The sequence below is a fragment of the Hemitrygon akajei genome, chromosome 3 (assembly GCF_048418815.1).
Source record: "Hemitrygon akajei chromosome 3, sHemAka1.3, whole genome shotgun sequence".
Classification (NCBI taxonomy): Eukaryota; Metazoa; Chordata; class Chondrichthyes; order Myliobatiformes; family Dasyatidae; genus Hemitrygon; species Hemitrygon akajei.
The window spans coordinates 54,355,536-54,375,556 of NC_133126.1; the positions used below are offsets into that span (position 1 = coordinate 54,355,536).

General features: G+C 39.3%; 1 protein-coding gene across 1 annotated transcript in view; it reads left to right on the forward strand.

The window, feature by feature from the left end:
- Positions 1-19,563, forward strand: part of psma3 (proteasome 20S subunit alpha 3) — a 34,128-nt gene extending 14,565 nt beyond the window's left edge. Inside the window, exons 7-11 of the mRNA XM_073039934.1 lie at positions 2,659-2,724; positions 6,278-6,324; positions 18,612-18,679; positions 19,137-19,201; positions 19,289-19,563. Coding sequence (XP_072896035.1) covers positions 2,659-2,724; positions 6,278-6,324; positions 18,612-18,679; positions 19,137-19,201; positions 19,289-19,333 — 291 coding nt within the window. The 3' untranslated portion in view covers positions 19,334-19,563. The remainder of the gene's footprint in view (positions 1-2,658; positions 2,725-6,277; positions 6,325-18,611; positions 18,680-19,136; positions 19,202-19,288) is intronic.
- Positions 19,564-20,021: the final 458 nt, after the last annotated feature.

Below are 20,021 nucleotides of genomic sequence, written 5' to 3' on the forward strand. Positions count from 1 at the left end.
GGGGGTTGTTAGCATAACTATAAGCAGCATCAAATTTGTAGTGTAAATTCATCCTAAAATTGGGTATAGTGTCTCTGAACTGAGGAGATAGTTGAGAGTCAACTACACCAGTGGATTTGGAGTCAGAAATAGGCCAGACCAGGGAAGGATGGCAAATTTCCATCCTTGAGAGATGCAAGTGAACCCCAGGTAGATTGTTAACAATCCATTAGTTTGATAATTACTGTAACCGAAACTAGGTTTTTGAGTTCCATATTTATTTGAATTTGGACCCCATAGCTGGTGAGATTTTAAACTTGTGCATCCTGATTAGTTGTGCAGTTTTTTAAGGTATTGGTGTAGTTATTTTAACACTATTTCAACAGATAAACCAACTATACTTGTTTTGTGTATTTGGTTAAAAAGTTCCAAAGAGGCACAGGCATCTGGGGAAGATTCTCATCTCTATGCTGAATGTCATATGAGACACATGTCCTATGGAGATACTGACCTTTATTTTGAGAAAGCCTTTTTAAGGAAAATATCAGGATCAGTTTGCTTAATCTCTCCTTGATGAGGCAGATTCCAACTTGGGGATCTATCTGGTGTACCTTCTTTACATTATCACAAGCTTATTCTTTCTTCACAACCAAGCAAGGGTTTTAAGTCCTGCCATAATTGCAGCAAGACTTCTTTACACAACTTCTTGCAATAAAGGGCTTCATACAGATGAGCTTATTAGTTGTTTTCAGGACATGGAAGTTAACCTTCAGCAGTTTGTATATAAAGACACCAGGACCCTCATTACACAAGCATTTTTCGATCCTTTGCTGCTTAAAAACTCTCTTTATATTTTACAAACAAAATGGATACCTCACACTTTACTGCATTAAATTCCATTTGCCATGAGCTCGCCCCTTTTACTTAGCTTGTCCAAAATCCCTTAAAGCCCCTCTGCACCCTTCTCTCAATCTACAGTAGCCCCAACTTAGTATCATCAACAAACTTGGATCCATTACATTTGGTTCCTTCATCCAAATACCAATATGGATTCAACCCATCAGATCTATGCCAGATTCCAACAGGGCAATCCCATTTGTGCTCTTTCCTGGTACCCTCACAACTTATTCTTTCTCACACCGTCCAACACCATTGATTCTGTTTTGTCACTTCAAAGTACATTCATTATCAACATATGTATACAGAATACAGTCTGTGTTTCCTGGTGCAACCCATAGGGAAAATATGCCAACTCTACGCAGATTCAACCTGGGTTCTTGAAGTTGAGGCAGTAGCACTAGTATACCACCCGTTTGTTGAATATGTTTCCCTTTCATAAATACATGCTGACTCTTCCCTACCCTATTATTATTTCCTATATGCCCTGTAATCACTCCCAGCATTTTCACTATTGAGGGAAGTTGATCTATAGTTCATAAGGTTATAAGAGCATGCAAACTCATGACATGTAGTCCCATATTTTCTATGCCCTCTTAAAAAATAATTGACTGTTTCTAAAGTATGGGAGCCATTCTAGAATCTGTAGAGTTTTGGAAATTGGTATCTGTGTATTCACTATGTATCTACCCTTTTCGATTTCCAATTAATTACTCTTTCTTTTTAAATATTGATTTCATTCATCTCTGGATTCATTTTGAGCTTATTGTTCTGTATTACATTTCTGGGACATCATTATGTCTATGAAGCATTTTATCCTATGTTATTTCCTTCTAGTTTATTATTGTATGCCCAAAAAGAGCAAGCAGATGTCTGGTTCAATAGTGCAGCCAGAGTTTGATAGGGCAGTAGCAATGTATTATCCCTGCAAGTGGCCAAAGTGCTAGACCTGCCTGCTCACTTTCTCCCTCGCCTTGATTCAGGGCCCCCAACAGTCCTTCCAGGTGAGGTAACAATTCATCTGCAAATCTGCTTGGATTGTCTATTGAATCCGGTGCTCCCGATGTAGTATCTTCTGCATTGGTGAGACCCATTGGAAATTGAGGGACCGCTTTGTCGAGCACCTCCGCTCCATCTGCCAAAAGTGGAACTTGCTGATTTCCTTTCACGTTCCAACATGTCGGTCCATGGCCTCCTCTTGTGCCACAAAGAGGCCACCCTCAGGGTGGAGGAGCAACTGTTGTATTCTGTCTTGGTAGCTTGCAACCTGATGGCATGAGTGTTGATTCCTCCTTCTGGATTTAAAAAAAATTCCCTCTCCCTCCCCTCTTCTTCTATTCCCCACTGTGGCCTCTTACCTCTTCTCTCCTATCCATCCCTTCCTGGTGCCCCTCCTTCTCTCCTGTCAGATTTCTTCCTGTCCAGTCCTTTACCTTGTCCACCAGGCTTCACCGATCACCTTATAGCTATCCTTCTTCCCCTTCTCCCACCTTTATATTGTGGCATCTTCCCCTACATTTCCAGTCCTGAAGAAGAGTTTCAGCCCGAAGCATTGACTGTTTGTTCATTTCCATGGATGCTGCCTGACCTGCTGAGTTCCTCCAGCATTTTGTGTGTGTGTGTAACAATTTATTAACCTGATGGAGCACTTTAAAATCTGCACATTCAAGATATTGTAAGGTGCTATAAATTATAAACACTTTCGTCCTTGTGATTTCCTTTTAAAAGGTACCGTGCATGAAAACTGAAATGTTGTAACTAAAATGTTTGTTGTTTCCACAGGGTTACTGGGGATGCGCAATTGGAAAAGCAAAAGAAGCAGCAAAAACAGAAATTGAGAAGTTGCAGGTACGCCAGAGCTTTTAAATAAGTATAATCTTAGGGCAGAGGAACAAACTACCATATAATGTTTTTGCAATTTTTGTAATGGTTTTGTTGTTGAGCGACTGATGTGACAAGTAACTGAAGAACTGATACTCTTGAATATCTAAAATGTTTTTAACATGTGACACTGTACCTACTAGATCTGATATGTTGTGGAGCCAGAGACTCCAACTCCTGTTCTGATCTTGGGTGCTGTCTGTGTGGAGTTTGTATGTTCTCTTTTGACCCTATGAGTTTCCCTAGGTGCTCTGATTTCCTTCCACATCTCAAAGGTGAATAGGTTGGTAGGTTAATAGGCCACTGTAAATTATCTGGGTGAGAGGTAAACTCTTGGGGGTGGAGAGTTAATGAGAACATAAAAAAGGATTGAAGTAGGATTATTGTAAGTGGGTTGTTTCTGGTTAGTGTGGACATAATGGGTTGATGGACTGGTTTCTATGCTGTATCTGACTCTTATAAAAAAAAAAGAAAGACAAATCAGAATGCTGAATCAGTTTTGCTGATATTATCCCATTAAGCCTTTGAAACTCAAACTTCTGTGCATGTGTCTGAAAATCTGGTACTTAATGGTGGGTTTGGAATATTTAAATCTGTCAACAGAGCTCAGCCCTCATGTTGGCCTGATGCAGCTTTTGAGACTCTAGTGGTCTCCATTCCCATTGAAACTGAGTTTTGGATTCCAAAGTTGGGTGTAAGTTACTTGCTTAAAATCGCTCTACTTTATTTTAAGGATTTTAATTGTTTGTATCATAGTTAAAAGATAAAAATGTATTTACGATTATTATTTTTAAGTTATGTTGTGTTTAAAAGTCACTGTGAGATATTTTAAAATAGTAAAATAGTTCACAACTTTTACAGCTTGCAAAGCTCCACACCTAGCTTTATTGGCATTTGTTGATGGCAGGATTCTGTTTGCAATGCAAAGGCTGCCAAAGTCAATCCGTTCAGATCCAGCAGGTTCATTGGGCAGAGTCAAACTGTGGATTCCGGGCATAAGAAACAGACCATTACAATTAGTTCCTTAATAATAATACGTTGTGTTCTTGAAATCTCTTTTTAAAAAAAAAAATACAGAATTCACGAGTTTAATGCAGTATATAATTGGGAGAGATACTGCTACTAAAATGCTTGGTTTTGCATTGTTATGCAAATATCATGCAACAAGTACTAGATAAGTAATTTTCAAAACTATAAAACTATGAAGTTTTACCATTCATCAATTATATATAATTGTGTTAAAAGATTAATTAAGAACAATTTTAGATAGTTCCCTCAATATCCTTGAAAAGTTAAATACAGATAAACCTTCTGTGAGAGTACCGTAATCAAATTACACAATTTTGTTATCAGGATGTATGTTATGGAAAAATCTAGTTTGATTTTTTTTGAAGGATACTCTGTCAATTTGTAATAAATTGTTTATATATGTCAAGTCAGTATACCTTCTGCCAGCTGCTAGTTTATTACTAGTGTCACGTACCCCCTTGACGGGTTAGAGAACCTGCATAAATAGAAAACACCGTGGAGTCTGGAATTGCTATAAGCTAATGCTATTTATTAGTAACGTAATATAAATACAGTAATATAAATGCAGATATATCGAACAGGTTAGCAATTATATTTTATATATATATATTCCCCAGGTTGCTGTGGGAAGTGAGAAGAGATCACTGGAGGAGTAGCTATGATCTTTGAATCCTCTTTGGCTGCAGGGGAGGTGCCGGAGGATTGGAGAATGGCAAATGTAGTTCCCTTGTTTGAGGAAGGTAATAGGGAGAATACTGGGAACCGAAGAGCCTTATGTCGGTGGTCTGCAAACTATTGGATTCTTAAGGATAGGATCTACGAGCATTTGGAGATGTACAGTTTACTCAAAGATAGTCAACATGGCTTTGTGAAGGGAAGGTCGTGCCTCACGAGCCTAATTGAGCTTTTTGAAGAGGTAACAAAAGAAATTGATGAGGGTAGGGTGGTAGATGTAGTCTACATGGATTTTATCAAGGCATTTGACAAGATCCCCACGAGAGACTCATCCAGAAAGTCATGAGGCATGGGATCAGTGGAACCTTGGCTGTTTGCATTTAAAAAAAATTGGCTTACAGGAAGGAAGTGGAGGGTAGTAGTGGAAGGAAATTATTCTGCCTGGAGGACGGTGACTAGCAGAGTGCTGCAAGGATCTGTCCTGGGATCCCTGCTCTTTGTGAGTTTTGTAAATGACCTGGATGAAGAAGCGGAAGGATGGGTGAGTAAGTTTGCGGATGACACAAAGATTGGAGGAGTTGTGGATGGAGCTATAGGTTGTCGAAGGTTACAAGAGGATATAGACAGGATGCAGAGTTGGGCAGAAAAGTGGCAGATGGAGTTCAATCCTGGTAAGTGTGAGGTGATGCATTTTGGAAGGACAAACCAGAAGGCTCAGTACAGGGTTAATGTTCGGTTACTTAAGAGTGTGGATGAACAGAGGGACCTTGGGGTTCAAATATATATCCCTCAAGGTCACTGCACAGGTTGATAGGATAGTTAAGAAGGTCTTTGGGATGTTAGGTGTCATTAATAGGGGGATTGAGTTCAAGAGTAGAGAGGTCATGTTGCAACTCTACAAATCTCTGGTGAGACCACACTTAGAGCATTGTGTTCAGTTCTGGTCACCTCATATTATAGGAAGGATGTGGAAACTATGGAGAGGGTGCAGAGGAGATTTACTAGGATTTGTTGATTTGACCACAGCATCTGCAGTGTTCTTTGTGTTTACTAGGATGTTGCCTGGATTGGAAAACATGTCTTATGAGGCAAGGTTAGCAGAGCTGGGACTTTTCTCTTTGGAGTGTAGAAGGATGAGAGGGGACTTGATAGAGGTCTACAGGATTATGAGAGCATAGATAGGGTGGATAGTCAGTACCTGTTTCCCAGGGCATGAATAGCAAACACCAGAGGGCATATGTACAAAGTTAAGGGATGGAAGTTTAGGGGAGACATCCGGGTTAAGTTTTTTACACAGAGGATTGTGGGTGCCTGTAATGACTTGCCAGGGATGGTGGTGGAGGCTAAAACATTAGGAGTATTTAAGAGCCTCTTGGGCAGGCACATGGATGAAAGAAAAATAGTGTTACGGGGTAGTGTGGGTTTAGTACTTTAAGGAATATATGGGTCGGCGCAACATTGAGGGCCGAAGGGCCTGTACTGTGCTGTAGTATTCTAGTGTCTAGTAATAGGCCCTTTTGGCCCAACGAGCACATGCTGCCTAATGACACTCATGTGACCAAATAACCTACTAACCTGTACATCTTTGGAATATTAGAAGGAAATTGGAGCACCCAGTGGAAACCCATGCAGTAACAGGGAGAATGTACAAACTCCTTCCAGACAGCGGCAGAATTGAACCTGGTGCAGTAATAGCTTTATGTTAACCACTACACTGCTGTGCCACCCTATCTGGGTGTGATTTGGAATGTACTGAAAATCAATGACTATCAACTGCTCACTAGAAATAAAATTTACTTTTCTCAATTCATTTTAGATGAAAGATATGACTTGCAGGGAAGTGGTTAAAGAAGTTGCAAAAATGTAAGTTTGTATTTCAGCCATTCTTAAGAAACTGCATAGACATTTTCTGATTTCCCTGCAAAAGAAAGCTGATTTTTTTTTTCCTAGTCATGTGTAGAATTGGCTGGTGCAAATGTACATCTTATTATGTTGTGTGACGTGTGAACAATGAATTGATCCTTTCTCACAAAATTTCTGTGCAGAGGTGAAGCAGAATGTTAAGTTTGTCTCTCAAACGGGTCATTATTGGCTGATGTCAGTATATTGGGAATAATAGGTATAAGGCCAGGTTCTCTTTGGCAATCCCTTGTGGCAGAATAAAAACTTGTTCGCCTTTCATGGTATATCACTCCATGCAGTAGGCAGGTAGTGCAGGAGTCCCCTGAGGTCATCTCCCTCCTAAACAGATAAACTGTTTTGGATACTGTTAGGGGAGATGTCTCATCAGGGGAAGGCAGCAGCAGCCGAGTTCATTGCACCATGGGTGACTCTGCAGCACAGGAGGGAAGGAAAAGGAGTGGGAGAGCTATTGTGATAGGGGATTCGATTGTAAGGGGAATAGATAGGCGTTTCTGCGGCCGCAAACGAGACTCCAGGATGGTATGTTGCCTCCCTGGTGCAAGGGTCAAGGATGTCTCTGAGCTGCTGCAGGACATTCTGGAATGGGAGGGTGAACAGCCAGTGGTCGTGGTGCACATAGGTACCAACGATATAGGTAAAAAACGGGATGAGGTCCTACAAGGTGAATTTAGGGAGTTAGGAGATAAATTAAAAAGTAGGACCACAAAGGTAATAATCTCTGGATTACTACCAGTTCCACATGCTAGTCAGAGTAGAAATAGGAGGATATTTCAGATGAATACGTGGCTTGAAAAATGGTGCAAGGGGGAGGGATTCAAATTTCTGGGGCATTGGAACCAGTTCTGGGGGAGGTGGGACCAGTATAAACAGGACGGTCTGCACCTGGGCTGGACTGGAACCAATGTCCTAGGGGGAGCGTTTGCTACTGCTGTTCAGGAGGCTTTAAACAAATGTGGCAGGGGGATGGGAATAAGTGCAGAGAGACAGAGGGGTGTAAAATGAGGGTAGAAGCAAAAAGTAGTAAGGTGAAAAGTAAAAGTGGCAGGCAGGCAAATCCAGGACAAAAAGCAAAAAGAGCCACTTTTCCACATAATTGTATAAGGGCTAAGAGTGTTGTAAAAACAAGCCTGAAGGCTTTGTGTGTCAATGCGAGGAGCATTCGTAACAAGGTGGATGAATTGAATGTGCAGATAGTTATTAATGAATATGATATAGTTGGGATCACAGAGACATGGCTCCAGGGTGACTAAGGATGGGAGCTCAACATCCAGGGATATTCAATATTCAGGAGGGATAGACAGGAAAGAAAAGGAGGCAGGGTAGCATTGCTGGTTAGAGAGGAGATTAACGCAATAGAAAGGAAGGACATTAGCCTGGAGGATGTGGAATCGATATGGGTAGAGCTGCATAACACTAAGGGGCAGAAAACGCTGGTGGGAGTTGTGTACAGGCCACCTAACAGTAGTAGTGAGGTTGGGGATGGCATTAAACGGGAAATTAGAAATGCGTGCAATAAAGGAACAGTAGTTATAATGGGTGACTTCAATCTATATATAGATTGGGTGAACCAAATTGGTAAGGGTGCTGAGGAAGAGGATTTCTTGGAATGTATGCGGGATGGTTTTCTGAACCAACATGTCGAGGAACCAACTAGAGAGCAGGCCATTCTAGATTGGGTATTGAGCAATCAGGAAGGGTTAGTTAGCAGTCTTGTCGTGCGAGGCCCCTTGGGTAAGAGTGACCATAATATGATGGAATTCTTCATTAAGATGGAGAATGACATAGTTAATTCAGAAACAAAGGTTCTGAACTTAAAGAAGGGTAACTTTGAAGGTATGAGACGTGAATTAGCTAAGATAGACTGGCAAATGATACTTAAAGGGTTGACGGTGGATATGCAATGGTAAGCATTTAAAGATCGCATGGATGAACTACAACAAATGTTCATCCCAGTTTGGCAAAAGAATAAACCAGGGAAGGTAGTGCACCGTGGCTGACAAGGGAAATTAGGGATAGTATCAAGTCCAAAGAAGAAACATATAAATTAGCAAAAAAAAAAAGCAGCACACCTGAGGACTGGGAGAAATTCAGAGACCAGCAGAGGAGGACAAAGGGCTTAATTAGGAAAGGGAAAAAAGTTTATGAGAGAAAGCTGGCAGGGAACATCAAAACTGACTGTAAAAGCTTTTATAGATATGTGAAAAGAAAAAGATTGGTCAAGACAAATGTAGGTCCTTTACAGCCAGAAACAGGTGAATTGATCATTGGGAACAAAGACATGGCAGACCAATTGAATAACTATTTTGGTTCTGTCTTCACTAAGGAGGACATAAATAATCTTCCAGAAATAGTAAGGGACCGAGGGTCTAGTGAGATGGAGGAACTGAGGGAAATACATGTTAGTAGGGAAGTGGTGTTAGGTAAATTGAAGGGATTAAAGGCAGATAAATCCCTAGGGCCAGATGGTCTGCATCCCAGAGTGCTTAAGGAAGTAGCCCAAGAGATAGTGGATGCATTAGTGATAATTTTTCAAAACTCCTTAGATTCTGGATTAGTTCCTGAGGATTGGAGGGTGGCTAATGTAACCCTATTTTTTAAAAAAGGAGGGAGAGAGAAACCGAGGAATTATAGACCGGTTAGTCTGACATCGGTGGTGGGGAAATTGCTAGAGTCGGTTATCAAATAACAGCACATTTGGAAAGAGGAGATATGTGGACAAATGCAGCATTGATTTGTGAAAGGAAAATCATGTCTGACGAATCTTATAGAATTTTTTGAAGATGTAACTAGTAGAGTGGATAGGGGAGAGCCAGTGGATGTGGTATATTTAGATTTTAAAAAGGCTTTTAACAAGGTCCCACACAGGAGATTAGTGTGCAAACTTAAAACACACGGTATTGGGGGTATGGTATTGATGTGGATAGAGAATTGGTTGGCAGACAGGAAGCAAAGAGTGGGAGTAAATGGGACCTTTTCAGAATGGCAGGCAGTGACTAGTGGGGTACCGCAAGGCTCAGTGCTGGGACCCCAGTTGTTTACAATATATATATTAATGATTTAGACGAGGGAATTAAATGCAGCATCTCCAAGTTTGCGGATGACACAAAGCTGGGCGGTGGTGTTAGCTGTGAGGAGGATGCAGGGTGTGCAGGGTGACTTGGATAGGTTAGGTGAGTGGGCAACTTCATGCCAGATGCAATTTAATGTGGATAAATGTGAGGTTATCCACTTTGGTTGCAAGAACAGGAAAACAGATTATTATCTGAATGGTGGCCGATTAGGAAAAGGGGAGATGCAACGAGACCTGGGTGTCATTGTACACCAGTCATTGAAAGTGGGCATGCAGGTACAGTAGGCGGTGAAAAAGGCAAATGGTATGTTGGCATTCATAGCAAAAGGATTTGAGTACAGTAGCAGGGAGGTTCTACTGCAGTTGTACAAGGCCTTGGTGAGACCGCACCTAGAATATTGTGTGCAGTTTTGGTCCCTTAATCTGAGGAAAGACATTCTTGCCATAGAGGGAGTACAGAGAAGGTTCACCAGATTGATTCCTGGGATGGCAGGACTTTCATATGAAGAAAGACTGGATCGACTAGGCTTACACTCACTGGAATTTAGAAGATTGAGGGGGGATCTTATTGAAACGTATAAAATTCTAAAGGGATTGGACAGGCTAGATGCAGGAAGATTGTTTCCGATGTTGGAGAAGTCCAGAACGAGGGGTCACTGTTTAAGGATAAAGGGGAAGCCTTTTAGGACCGAGATGAGGAGAAACTTCTTCACACAGAGAGTGGTAAATCTGTGGAATTCTCTGCCACAGGAAACAGTTGAGGCCGGTTCATTGGCTATATTTAAGAGGAAGTTAGATATGGCCCTTGTGGCTAAAGGGATTGGGGGTATGGAGAGAAAGCAGGTACAGGGTTCTGAGTTGGATGATCAGCCATGATCATACTGAATGGCGGTGCAGGCTCGAAGGGCCAAATGGCCTACTCCTGCACCTATTTTCTATGTTTCTATGTGCATATTGAATATACTGTATATAGCCAGTGTTTGAAATGGCATTAAGTTTTTAAACACTTAAACAGTTTCTTAAACATTGCTATTGCATCTGCTTCTACAACTCCCCTCACAACATGCTCCAGGCACCTATTACTTTTTAGAACATCAAACAAAACAAAACACAGAAAAGTACAGCAATGGATAGGCCATTCATCTCACAATGTTATGTCAATCTCGATGCTGATTTATACTATATGTCCTCCTCCTTTGTATCATCCATATCCCTCCTTTCTCTTCATATTTGTGTGTCAATCTAAAGTATAGTTAAGTTCCACCAAACTTCCTAATTTGACTACCATCCCTGCTAACCTATTCCAGATACTTACCATTCTCTAGGAATAACGAAAACTTGCCCCTCACATCACCTTTAAACTTCTCCCCCAAAGTTCAAATTAATTTATTATCTAAGTATGTATACTATATACAACCTTGTGATTTATATTTTTGCAGGCAGCCATAAAACAAAGAAACAAAAAAAATCCACACAATGAAGATCGTTAAAACACCCAATGTGTGGAAACAAAACTAAATTGTGCAAACTATAAACAAGTAAACAAATAATATACAGAAAATAAACTGCAGAAAGTGAGTCCACAGCACAGCCAGTTCACTACTGAGATAAGTGTTGATTGTTGAAGGCCACATCTGCAGAGTCTGTTCAGCACAGAAGCTAATAAACGTCATGAAGTAGTGAGCTAGTTTGTCACTAGTTTGTCCTTTGCCCTCAGCTTTGATACGTCAATCTTTTTAATCTGGCTTGCACATAAATCGACCAAACATTGGTTCAATTCTTGCTCTCAGCCCAGGCCCCAGCGCTTCGATCTGCCCCAAGTTTGCTCCAGCAACCCCACAATCCTTAAAGGCGTGTTCTTTGGTGTCTGATGTTACTATCCTGCAGAAAAGTTTCTAACTGTCTATGCCTCTCATAATTCAAAAAAAAATCCCCTCAGCTGATGACACTCTAAGGCAGGCTTCCCAACATTTTTTTATGCCATGGATCAACACCATTAAGCAAGGGGTCAGTGGACCCCAGGTTGGAAAGCCCTGTTTTAAGGGGAATAACCCAAGTTCATTCAATCTGTCCTTGTAGCTCATAATCTCTAATCTAGCCAGCATCCTTGTAAACCTCTTCTGCACACTCTCCACTGCCTTGCTATAATGGGGCAACCAGAACTGCACACTATACTCTGAGTAGAGATTGTAAAGAGCACCAAATTTCTTGGTGTTCACCTGATGGAGAATCTCACCTGGTCCCTCAACACCAGCTCCATAGCAAAGAAAGCCCAGTGGTGTCTCTACTTTTTGCAAAGGCTGTGGAAAGTCCATCTCCCACCCCCCATCCTCATCACATTCTACAGGGGTTGTATTCAGAGCGTCCTGAGCAGCTGCATCACTGCCTGGTTCGGAAATTGTACCATCTCAGATCGCAAGACCCTGCAGCGGATAGTGAGGTCAGCTGAGAAGATCATCGGGGTCTCTCTTGCCGCCATCACGGGCATTTACACTGCACGCTGCATCCGCAAAGGAAACAGCATCATGAAGGACCCCATGCACCCCTCATACAATCTCTTCTCCCTCCTGCTCTCTGGGAAAAGGCTCCAAAGCATTTGGGCTCTTACGACCAGACTATATAACAGTTTCTTCCCCCAAGCTATCAGACTCCTCAATACCCGAAGCCTGGACTGACACCTTGCCCTACTGTCCTGTTTATTATTTATTGTAATGCCGGTACTGTTTTTGTGCACTTTATGCAGTCCAGTGTAGGTCTGTAGTCTAGTATAGCTTTCTCTGTTTTTTTTTATTACGTAGTTCAGTCTAGTTTTTTGTACTGTGTCATGTAAACCATGGTCCTGAAAAATGTTGTCTCATTTTTACTATGCACTGTACCAGCAGTTATGGTCGAAATGACAATAAAAGTTGACTTGACTTGACTAGAAGTATGATCTAGCTAAAATTTTATTTAGCTTGAGCATAACTTCCAAACTTTAATGCTCAACATTCCTACCTACCAGTGAAGCCAAGCATTCCATATGCTTTACCAACTTACCCACTTGCATAGCCACTTTCAGTGAACTATGGACCTTGACCGCAGGATTCATCTGTGCCTCAATGCTATTAAGACGCCTACTATTAAAAGTATACTTTCTCCTTCAATTTGACTCTCAAAGTGCAACATTGCACACTTTCCGAGATTTTACTCCATCTACCATTTCTCTACCTGTACTTGACAACTTTTCTGGAAATTGCAAAATCATTTCTTCTATCCGATGTTCAGTAGGAGATCAAAATAGTAATAAGGATTATAAGGTACAATTTATGTACATAAGACAATATTACTTCTGAAGATGTTTTCCTTTTGACATTGAGGTCCATAATAGATTTAAGTGACTTGAGTTTGACTTTTGAAATTGAGCAAAAGCTGAAAATTATAACTTGCAGAATTAAAAGGCAGCAAACTAAATCACTTCCTCTCTCATTAAAAATCATTTCCCAAAACTAATGCTAGCTTCTCAGATGGCAAATGCTTTTGCGTAATCTAAAAGCACCAACTGTTTGACTGAATTCAGTTTTAACAATGTGTTTTCAATTTTACCTGATGCTCTGGGGAATCTGGCTGATTTTCTCCTCATCACTCACCCTCTCTTCCCCCCCCCCCCCCCCCCCAATTTTTAGAATTATGTTTGATTTGCTGTAGCTCTTCAGTCAAGTATTCAAGTTTGTGATTTTTCTGGAAAATATGTATAGTCAGTACTACAGTTGAATACAAGCTAAATTCAGGATTGAAGTAGAATAAATTACCTGATTAAAGAGAGAGATTATTAAGTCAAAGAGCAAAAGCTCAGTAATGTTATCCTTTCCCCTAGAAAATCTAGGTTATAACTCTCCTAGGCATAGATTCACATGTGTTCATCTCTCCCATTAAAAAAAAATCACTTGTTTATTGGTGGATAACTATCTACAGTACCAAATCAGGAGCATGATAATTTGGGACAGGAGGTACTGGTTATAATTTGAATGAAGAAGACAGTCCTGTTCCTGCACCGCTGCTACAGAGTGAACTTGTGGGCTGATTTAGAGGAACTCTACTACATGTAGTAAATTCATAGATGCTACTTTTTATTCCAGTATATCTTACCTTTTGCTCAAGAACTAGCCAGTCAGAAGTGCTTCCCTTGAGTGATTATCTTATTGCCAGTAGTCTAGTATTTTTTTTTTCAATCCCCTGTACTCCCAATAGTGCAGAAAATGGAGCTGGCAAATGCAGAAGTATAGCAGTTCACAGGTGTAATAAAAAAAACTTGCAACAACGTTATGGCATGTAGTATATAAGCAACATTCACCAGAAAAATAATGCAAGTTATTCAGTTTTTAACAAAGAAGAAAAAAAATCAGATCTGTCAGTGTTGGTAACTTGTAATGGTGATTAGGGTTTTGCCAGGTGGGTGAAGAATTGAGTGCATAAAGGAAAGAAGCTGTTCTTGAATGTAATGGTGTAAGATTTTAGACTTCTGTACCTCTTGCCCCATGGTAGCTGCAAAATAGATGACGTAGCCCTGATGGTGGGGATCTTTGGATGTTGCCTTGTGGCAACATGTCCTGCAGATACTAGTGATGGTGGGGAGGAAAGTGCCAGTGAGGTGTTGGGCCAGGTCCACTACTCTCTGCAGCTTTTATGTTCCTGCACCTTGGAATTGCGTCCACACCATAGTGCAATCAGTCAGGATACTTTCAAAAGTACAACTATAGTGATTTGTTAATATTTTCCAACTTTGTAGGTGATATCGATGATCCCTAGACCCTACCAGTAAAGCCTCTGATTTTTGTTTTAAGACTTTAATATTCTTAAGTGACCAGAATGGAATGCATTACATAGCTGTATCTGTTTGCACAGGTTCATGCTGACTTTTTTTGAACTCTGCCTTCACCTGCCTCCATACATTTTATTAACCTCCATCCAACCTCCCACTAGGATGCAATTTCCATTTAGTTCTGGTCCTGCAGACTTTTTAGAAAGTATGTTTTTCAATCTACTCAATCTCACTTAACATTGAATTAAATTTAATCTAACAGTTGCTTGTGCACACTTAGTAGTTGTCATCCTGCAGTTTACTACTGTCACTATTAAAGTTTTGCCATCACAAATTGTTTTACTCTCCGTCCCTGCGCCAACCAATCCAATCTAGTATTAAAAGGCCTTGGTTTCAGGGAATATAATGTACCAACCTTGGATGTTAGGAACAGTTTGTCCCTACTGTTTCTTATTATGCTGTATCTCAGTGGTTACTCATTTTGGCAACCTGCATATTCATCAGTGTATAATGGTCACAAAAAAATCACCACAGGCAATATTTTTCAAACTCGTAGGTATAGCAATCTTACATACCTGGTTCCATCACAAGTATCCTTGTAGTTGCACTACACTAGAAGCATAATCAGTTAAGTGACTAGGGCATGCTCAGTGAAGGCAATGTAGCAAAAAAAAATACCTGAGCATTTTTGGGGCCACGAGTGCTTAGCTCGTCAGTAATGCCTCTATCTGTTTATAGTAAATACCTACTGATAGTGGTAATAGAAAATACTGGAAATGGCAGAGCTATGTAAATGAAAACCTGGATGACACAGTAGATGCTATGAAATCCCAGCATTTCATATTTTCAGCACCTGTATTTTGCTTTTGTATTTCCTAATGAGTGCATAAAGTACCCTTTCTCAACTATTTTGACCTGGAGGAGCCTTTTAAATAATTTTCAAACCCCTGCGGTTTTAAAAAAAATAAATAAAAATTATTATATCTACAGCTCACAGTACATTAGTGTGATCAGTCAGTCAGTTGGAGATACAATAATCCAAAAATAATTGTCAATGCTGTTTGAGTAGAGAATGAATTTTTTTGCCAACCTTTCTTGAAAAAGACAGTTCTTAACTTGCCTTTCTTGAAATTAACCTCTTTCTTTCCCTTTCATACATTTTAGAAACTTATAAGGTAAACATAATAAATTTCTGTTAAATAACTGGCTTAAGCCAAAATGAGATTTAATTTTTCTAAAGGTAGGCTCGGTAGATTTAATTTAAATAAAGGTTGTAAATTGATTTTAATGCTATTTACAACATGAAAATTTATTGACAATGTTGAATAGTAAAATTAGTAAAAACCATTAGCCAAAGCAGTATGAATAAAACCATAGCCTAAGTTAATTTTATACAAGGCTTTGAGAAAACGTTTTCTTACTAAGTGACATGATCAGGCTCAAACATAGGCCTAGCACGTGAAACCTGTGCTTGTCTTTTGCTGCACAAGTACTCAATTCTGGGTCGAACTTGAGTTAAGCACACATGATTTCCACCCTTTTCTGAAATTAGACAATGTATATCCTTGCTCTTTATGCTTGTTAAACAAGAAAAAAACTTGGTCTCACATGTAATAAGTTGAAAACTGCAGTTACATGTTTATTGCTTTCCTGTGAATGGCAGGATACTCTTCTTTCAGAGAAATCCAGAACTTCTCCAGGAACAGATCAGTGAATCTCAACTGGAGTGCACATTCAGACTGCAGTTCACAAAGTTCTTCCTGTTCAAAATCAAGTTCTCAGGCTGAGCAGAAGATTCAGAGAAAGGGTCCCTTACCCAGTCATACACTTTGTGTTGAAAGGGAGGGAAAATACTGTTGAATTTTGTTGTGCAGTTCTTCCACATGGCTTTCAATAAGACTCATGACTTTCTGATATCCTTCCTCACTCTCAAGCCCAAACAGGAGGGGAAACATTTCAAGATTTCCTTTTGCAACATGATTCTTCTGAAGATTCAGTGTCCTTTTAAATCCAAGAATCTTGTCACTTGAAGTCAAAACATTTTCTCCAGGCCTTGCAGAGACTTGTTCAACTGGCTCATATGATGAATAATGTCTGCTAAGTAGTCTAGTTTCTGCAGCCATTTTTCATCTTCAAATCAGCAAAATCTGCCTACTATTTTCTTGAAAGTACTCCTGCAATTCAACTTTCAGCTCAAACACCCTGATGAGAAATCTACCTCTGCTAAGCCACCGGATTTCTGTATGTTGCAAGAGATTGGTGTACTCTTTTTCCAGGTCATCATTCAGTTTTTTTTAAACATTCTCGATTGAACTGGTATTTGTTTAATAAAGTTAACCAATTTTGTAGCATCATCCAGAACCTTTTTTCATTCATTTCCAAGATGTTTTAATGTCAGCACTTCTCCATGAACAATTGTGTGTTGTGGCAACATCAGAATTTTCTTTTTTTACAGGAGAAATAAAACTCTCATGATGGGGCAATACCATCAACCATTGATGGGGCACCATCAATACAGATGCCAACGCAGTTCCTCCAAGACGGACCTATTGTTTCCAGATATGAAGACAAAACATTAAATGTATCTTGGCCTTTGCGTGTTTTGGGCAGCTCTTTGCAACAGAAAAAAAATTCTTGTATTTCACCATCATTTACACATCTTACAAATGCTACAACATGACATTTATTGATGAAATCTGTTGACGCATCAACCTGGATAGAGAAGCTGTTGTTCTTCAGTTTATCATACAAAACCTCCAGCATCATGTGACGTCATTAATGTGTCGATTTTTCCCACTGTTTGAGAGTGAAACCCTTTCAATTTGTTGTACTGAATCTTGTCCTTGCATTTTACCCACGATAATTTTTCATGCTGGCATTAGGTTCCCACCAACCATGTGACTTTTCCTTTTCTGTGTAATAAGGTCTGCTTTCTGCTTTTTTTTTACTGACTATGACTTTATTAATAAAAGAGATTAGAATCTCTATTAGAGATTCCAATAGCTGTTTAAGATAATCAGCACTTTTATGTGTCACATGTCTGTGATTTGTAGTTCAGTGTATATACAATTTTGCTGGAGCCATTGCTGCATTTGTAAGTTGATTGCCACAGACTAGGCACAATGGAACAGGACAACTTGGATCACCAGTCCATGTAAAACCCACTGATAAATAGCATTCATTGTAAAGATAGACTTCTTGTGTCCATTGTTGCATGAGTGCAGTGAAATGACTCATAAGATTGTAATTCTTTACCATTAACCTCAGCAGAATTGCCCATAGGCTGATGCCTAGAATCCTCTTCCATCTCACACCTCCTCTTTAAAAAATCACATTGGACTGTCTTTAGAATGACAATTTCCTATTACACCGGTTGGGTTTGTTCGCTCTTTTAAGTCCGGAAGTTGGGGGAGATAATTTGGGACTCAACCAAATAAACAGGGCCCTACTGCACACTGCCATACTGGGCTGAGAGACCTCTAATGAGATGCCTAACAGGGCTGCTCAGTAACTGTCAACCACTGTTATTTTGAACATGGTGCAACGCTCAATGCTAGCACTCAATGTTTTTTTAAAATCATGATCTCTTGCAGAACTCTAGGGTTCCACAAAACCCTAGTTGAGAAACCCTGGCATAGAGATTAAAATTGCTCAGTATAGGAAATGAAATCTCTTGCTAATGAAGGAGAGGTTGTAAAGTTAATGAACAGTTCAGAATTCTGCACTTATTTTTGTGATAAAACTGATTTACACCCATCTTAATATAAGTTGGGCAGTGGCAATTATAACATTTCTGCTTTACAAAGAGAAGAATGTTATTTTAAACAGTGCTTTTTAGATTGAGACTTAACTGCTAAATCCAGAAAATTGTTTGATCTTGCAGTTGTTTAATCTCAGTTGATCCAGCAGATGGAGCACTTGCTAATTTGTTCAGATGTGTCAGTGGCGCCACGAATGCTTGTGGCTGAGATTAGAGTTTTCACAGTGCATTTCTATAAGTGAAACTTAAGTACTTGGATGTATGATTAGCACCACCACTGTCTATAACAACAAGTTTGACACCATGACTTTTTTTTAAACTACATTTGATGATGAAGTTAAGATGATTGAAAGAGTGTCTGGGACAAAAATCAATTTTAGGACTAATTTTTAATATGTACTGTAAGTTTCCAACCTATTTAAAACTATCTGGATAAATACATGGATTGAAGAGGTTTAGAGGGCTGTGAGCCATATCCAAACAGATGGGACTAACTTGTTGGGCACCACAGCTGCATGAATGAGTTGTGTGGAAAATTGTTGTTTGATGAAACTTTATGCAAATGCACTAATTTAAATTTTTTAAAATCTTATCTTCAGAATCTACATTGTCCATGATGAAGTAAAGGATAAATCTTTTGAGTTGGAGCTGAGCTGGGTTGGAGAAAGTAATGTAGTTTTCTTAATTCCATCTTTGTAAATTATTAATACTCATTTTGAGTATTCGTGTTTAAAACATTAAACACATTTTGTGTTTGGTTCACCAAACGCACAGTGACTGCATATAATTTTATTCAATCTTTAAATCTTGTAATTACAACTTAATTTATATTTTGAAGTCATTTGAGCAATTTTTGTCACTGTACCAGAGTAAAGAACTTGCTGCCTTGTAGTACAAGTTCAAATTGATGGGAAGTTTGAATTGTTTTTTGTCAATGCATACACTCTTCAAAGGTCAGAACGTTTACAAACTTAATTCACATGGAACTGGCTTATTTACATGCTTAAAGGCAAGGTGGGATTCATGAATAGTCCAATGTATTATACCAATGAGTATTTAATCCAGCAGTATACCCCTGCATATATACTGAATTGTGGAATATATTATTCTTACTTGTTTTGCAGTTACAAATGGCCGGCATGAACTTGTACCTAAAGATATAAAGGAGGAAGCAGAAAAATATGCCAAAGTAATTTCAAATATCATTCTTATTTACAAATTTCAGCAAGTGTAGCTTTTTGGAATGACTCCTCACTGGATATTTTTTCTTCCTTAGGAATCACTTGAGGAAGATGATGAATCTGATGAAGACAACATGTAATTAGTTTATTTTCCAAATATACAGTACAGTTTGTAATGACTCCTGACTTTTTATTTTTAAAGTTGAAATCATAGTATCAAGTTTAAAGTGTTTTCTCATGATTGTAAATTTGAACTTGACCAAATTCCTGTAGAAATGGAGCTGGAGACAACTTCTTGCTGTTTAAAAAATATTATTGGTCAGATTCTGACCAAAAATAAAATTGTCCATTGAGTTGGATTTGCTTAATAGGTCTGTTTGTAGTGTGTTTATTGGTAATTTGGAGTTAATATATTCAAAATGTGCTCAGTGTGTGGCTAAGCTTAGTATGATCTTTCTACTTGAAGCATATTTCATCTTTGTAAGAAAATTTGTGGCTGTGGGGATAGGAGCTGCCTTTTGTAGCAGTTGTTACCAGAAATACTTAGAATTCAAGTTAGAATTAACTACAAAATTTAACATGGCAATATTGCTTCATCTTGAAGCTCTGAAACAAAATTGCTAGTAAGTTGCATTTAGTTTCAACATTAAGGTATCAAAGTTAAAGGCTAACTGGTGTACTGTGATACACCAGTTAGACATATCAGTCTACAAAAAGACTTAATCCAATAGAACTCTTAAAACTATAGAACTCTTGAGTATCAAGCAATGGCTTTTCTTCAGTCGTCTGCAGTATTACACACACTGGCAGCCTAGCCTTCAGCAGTCA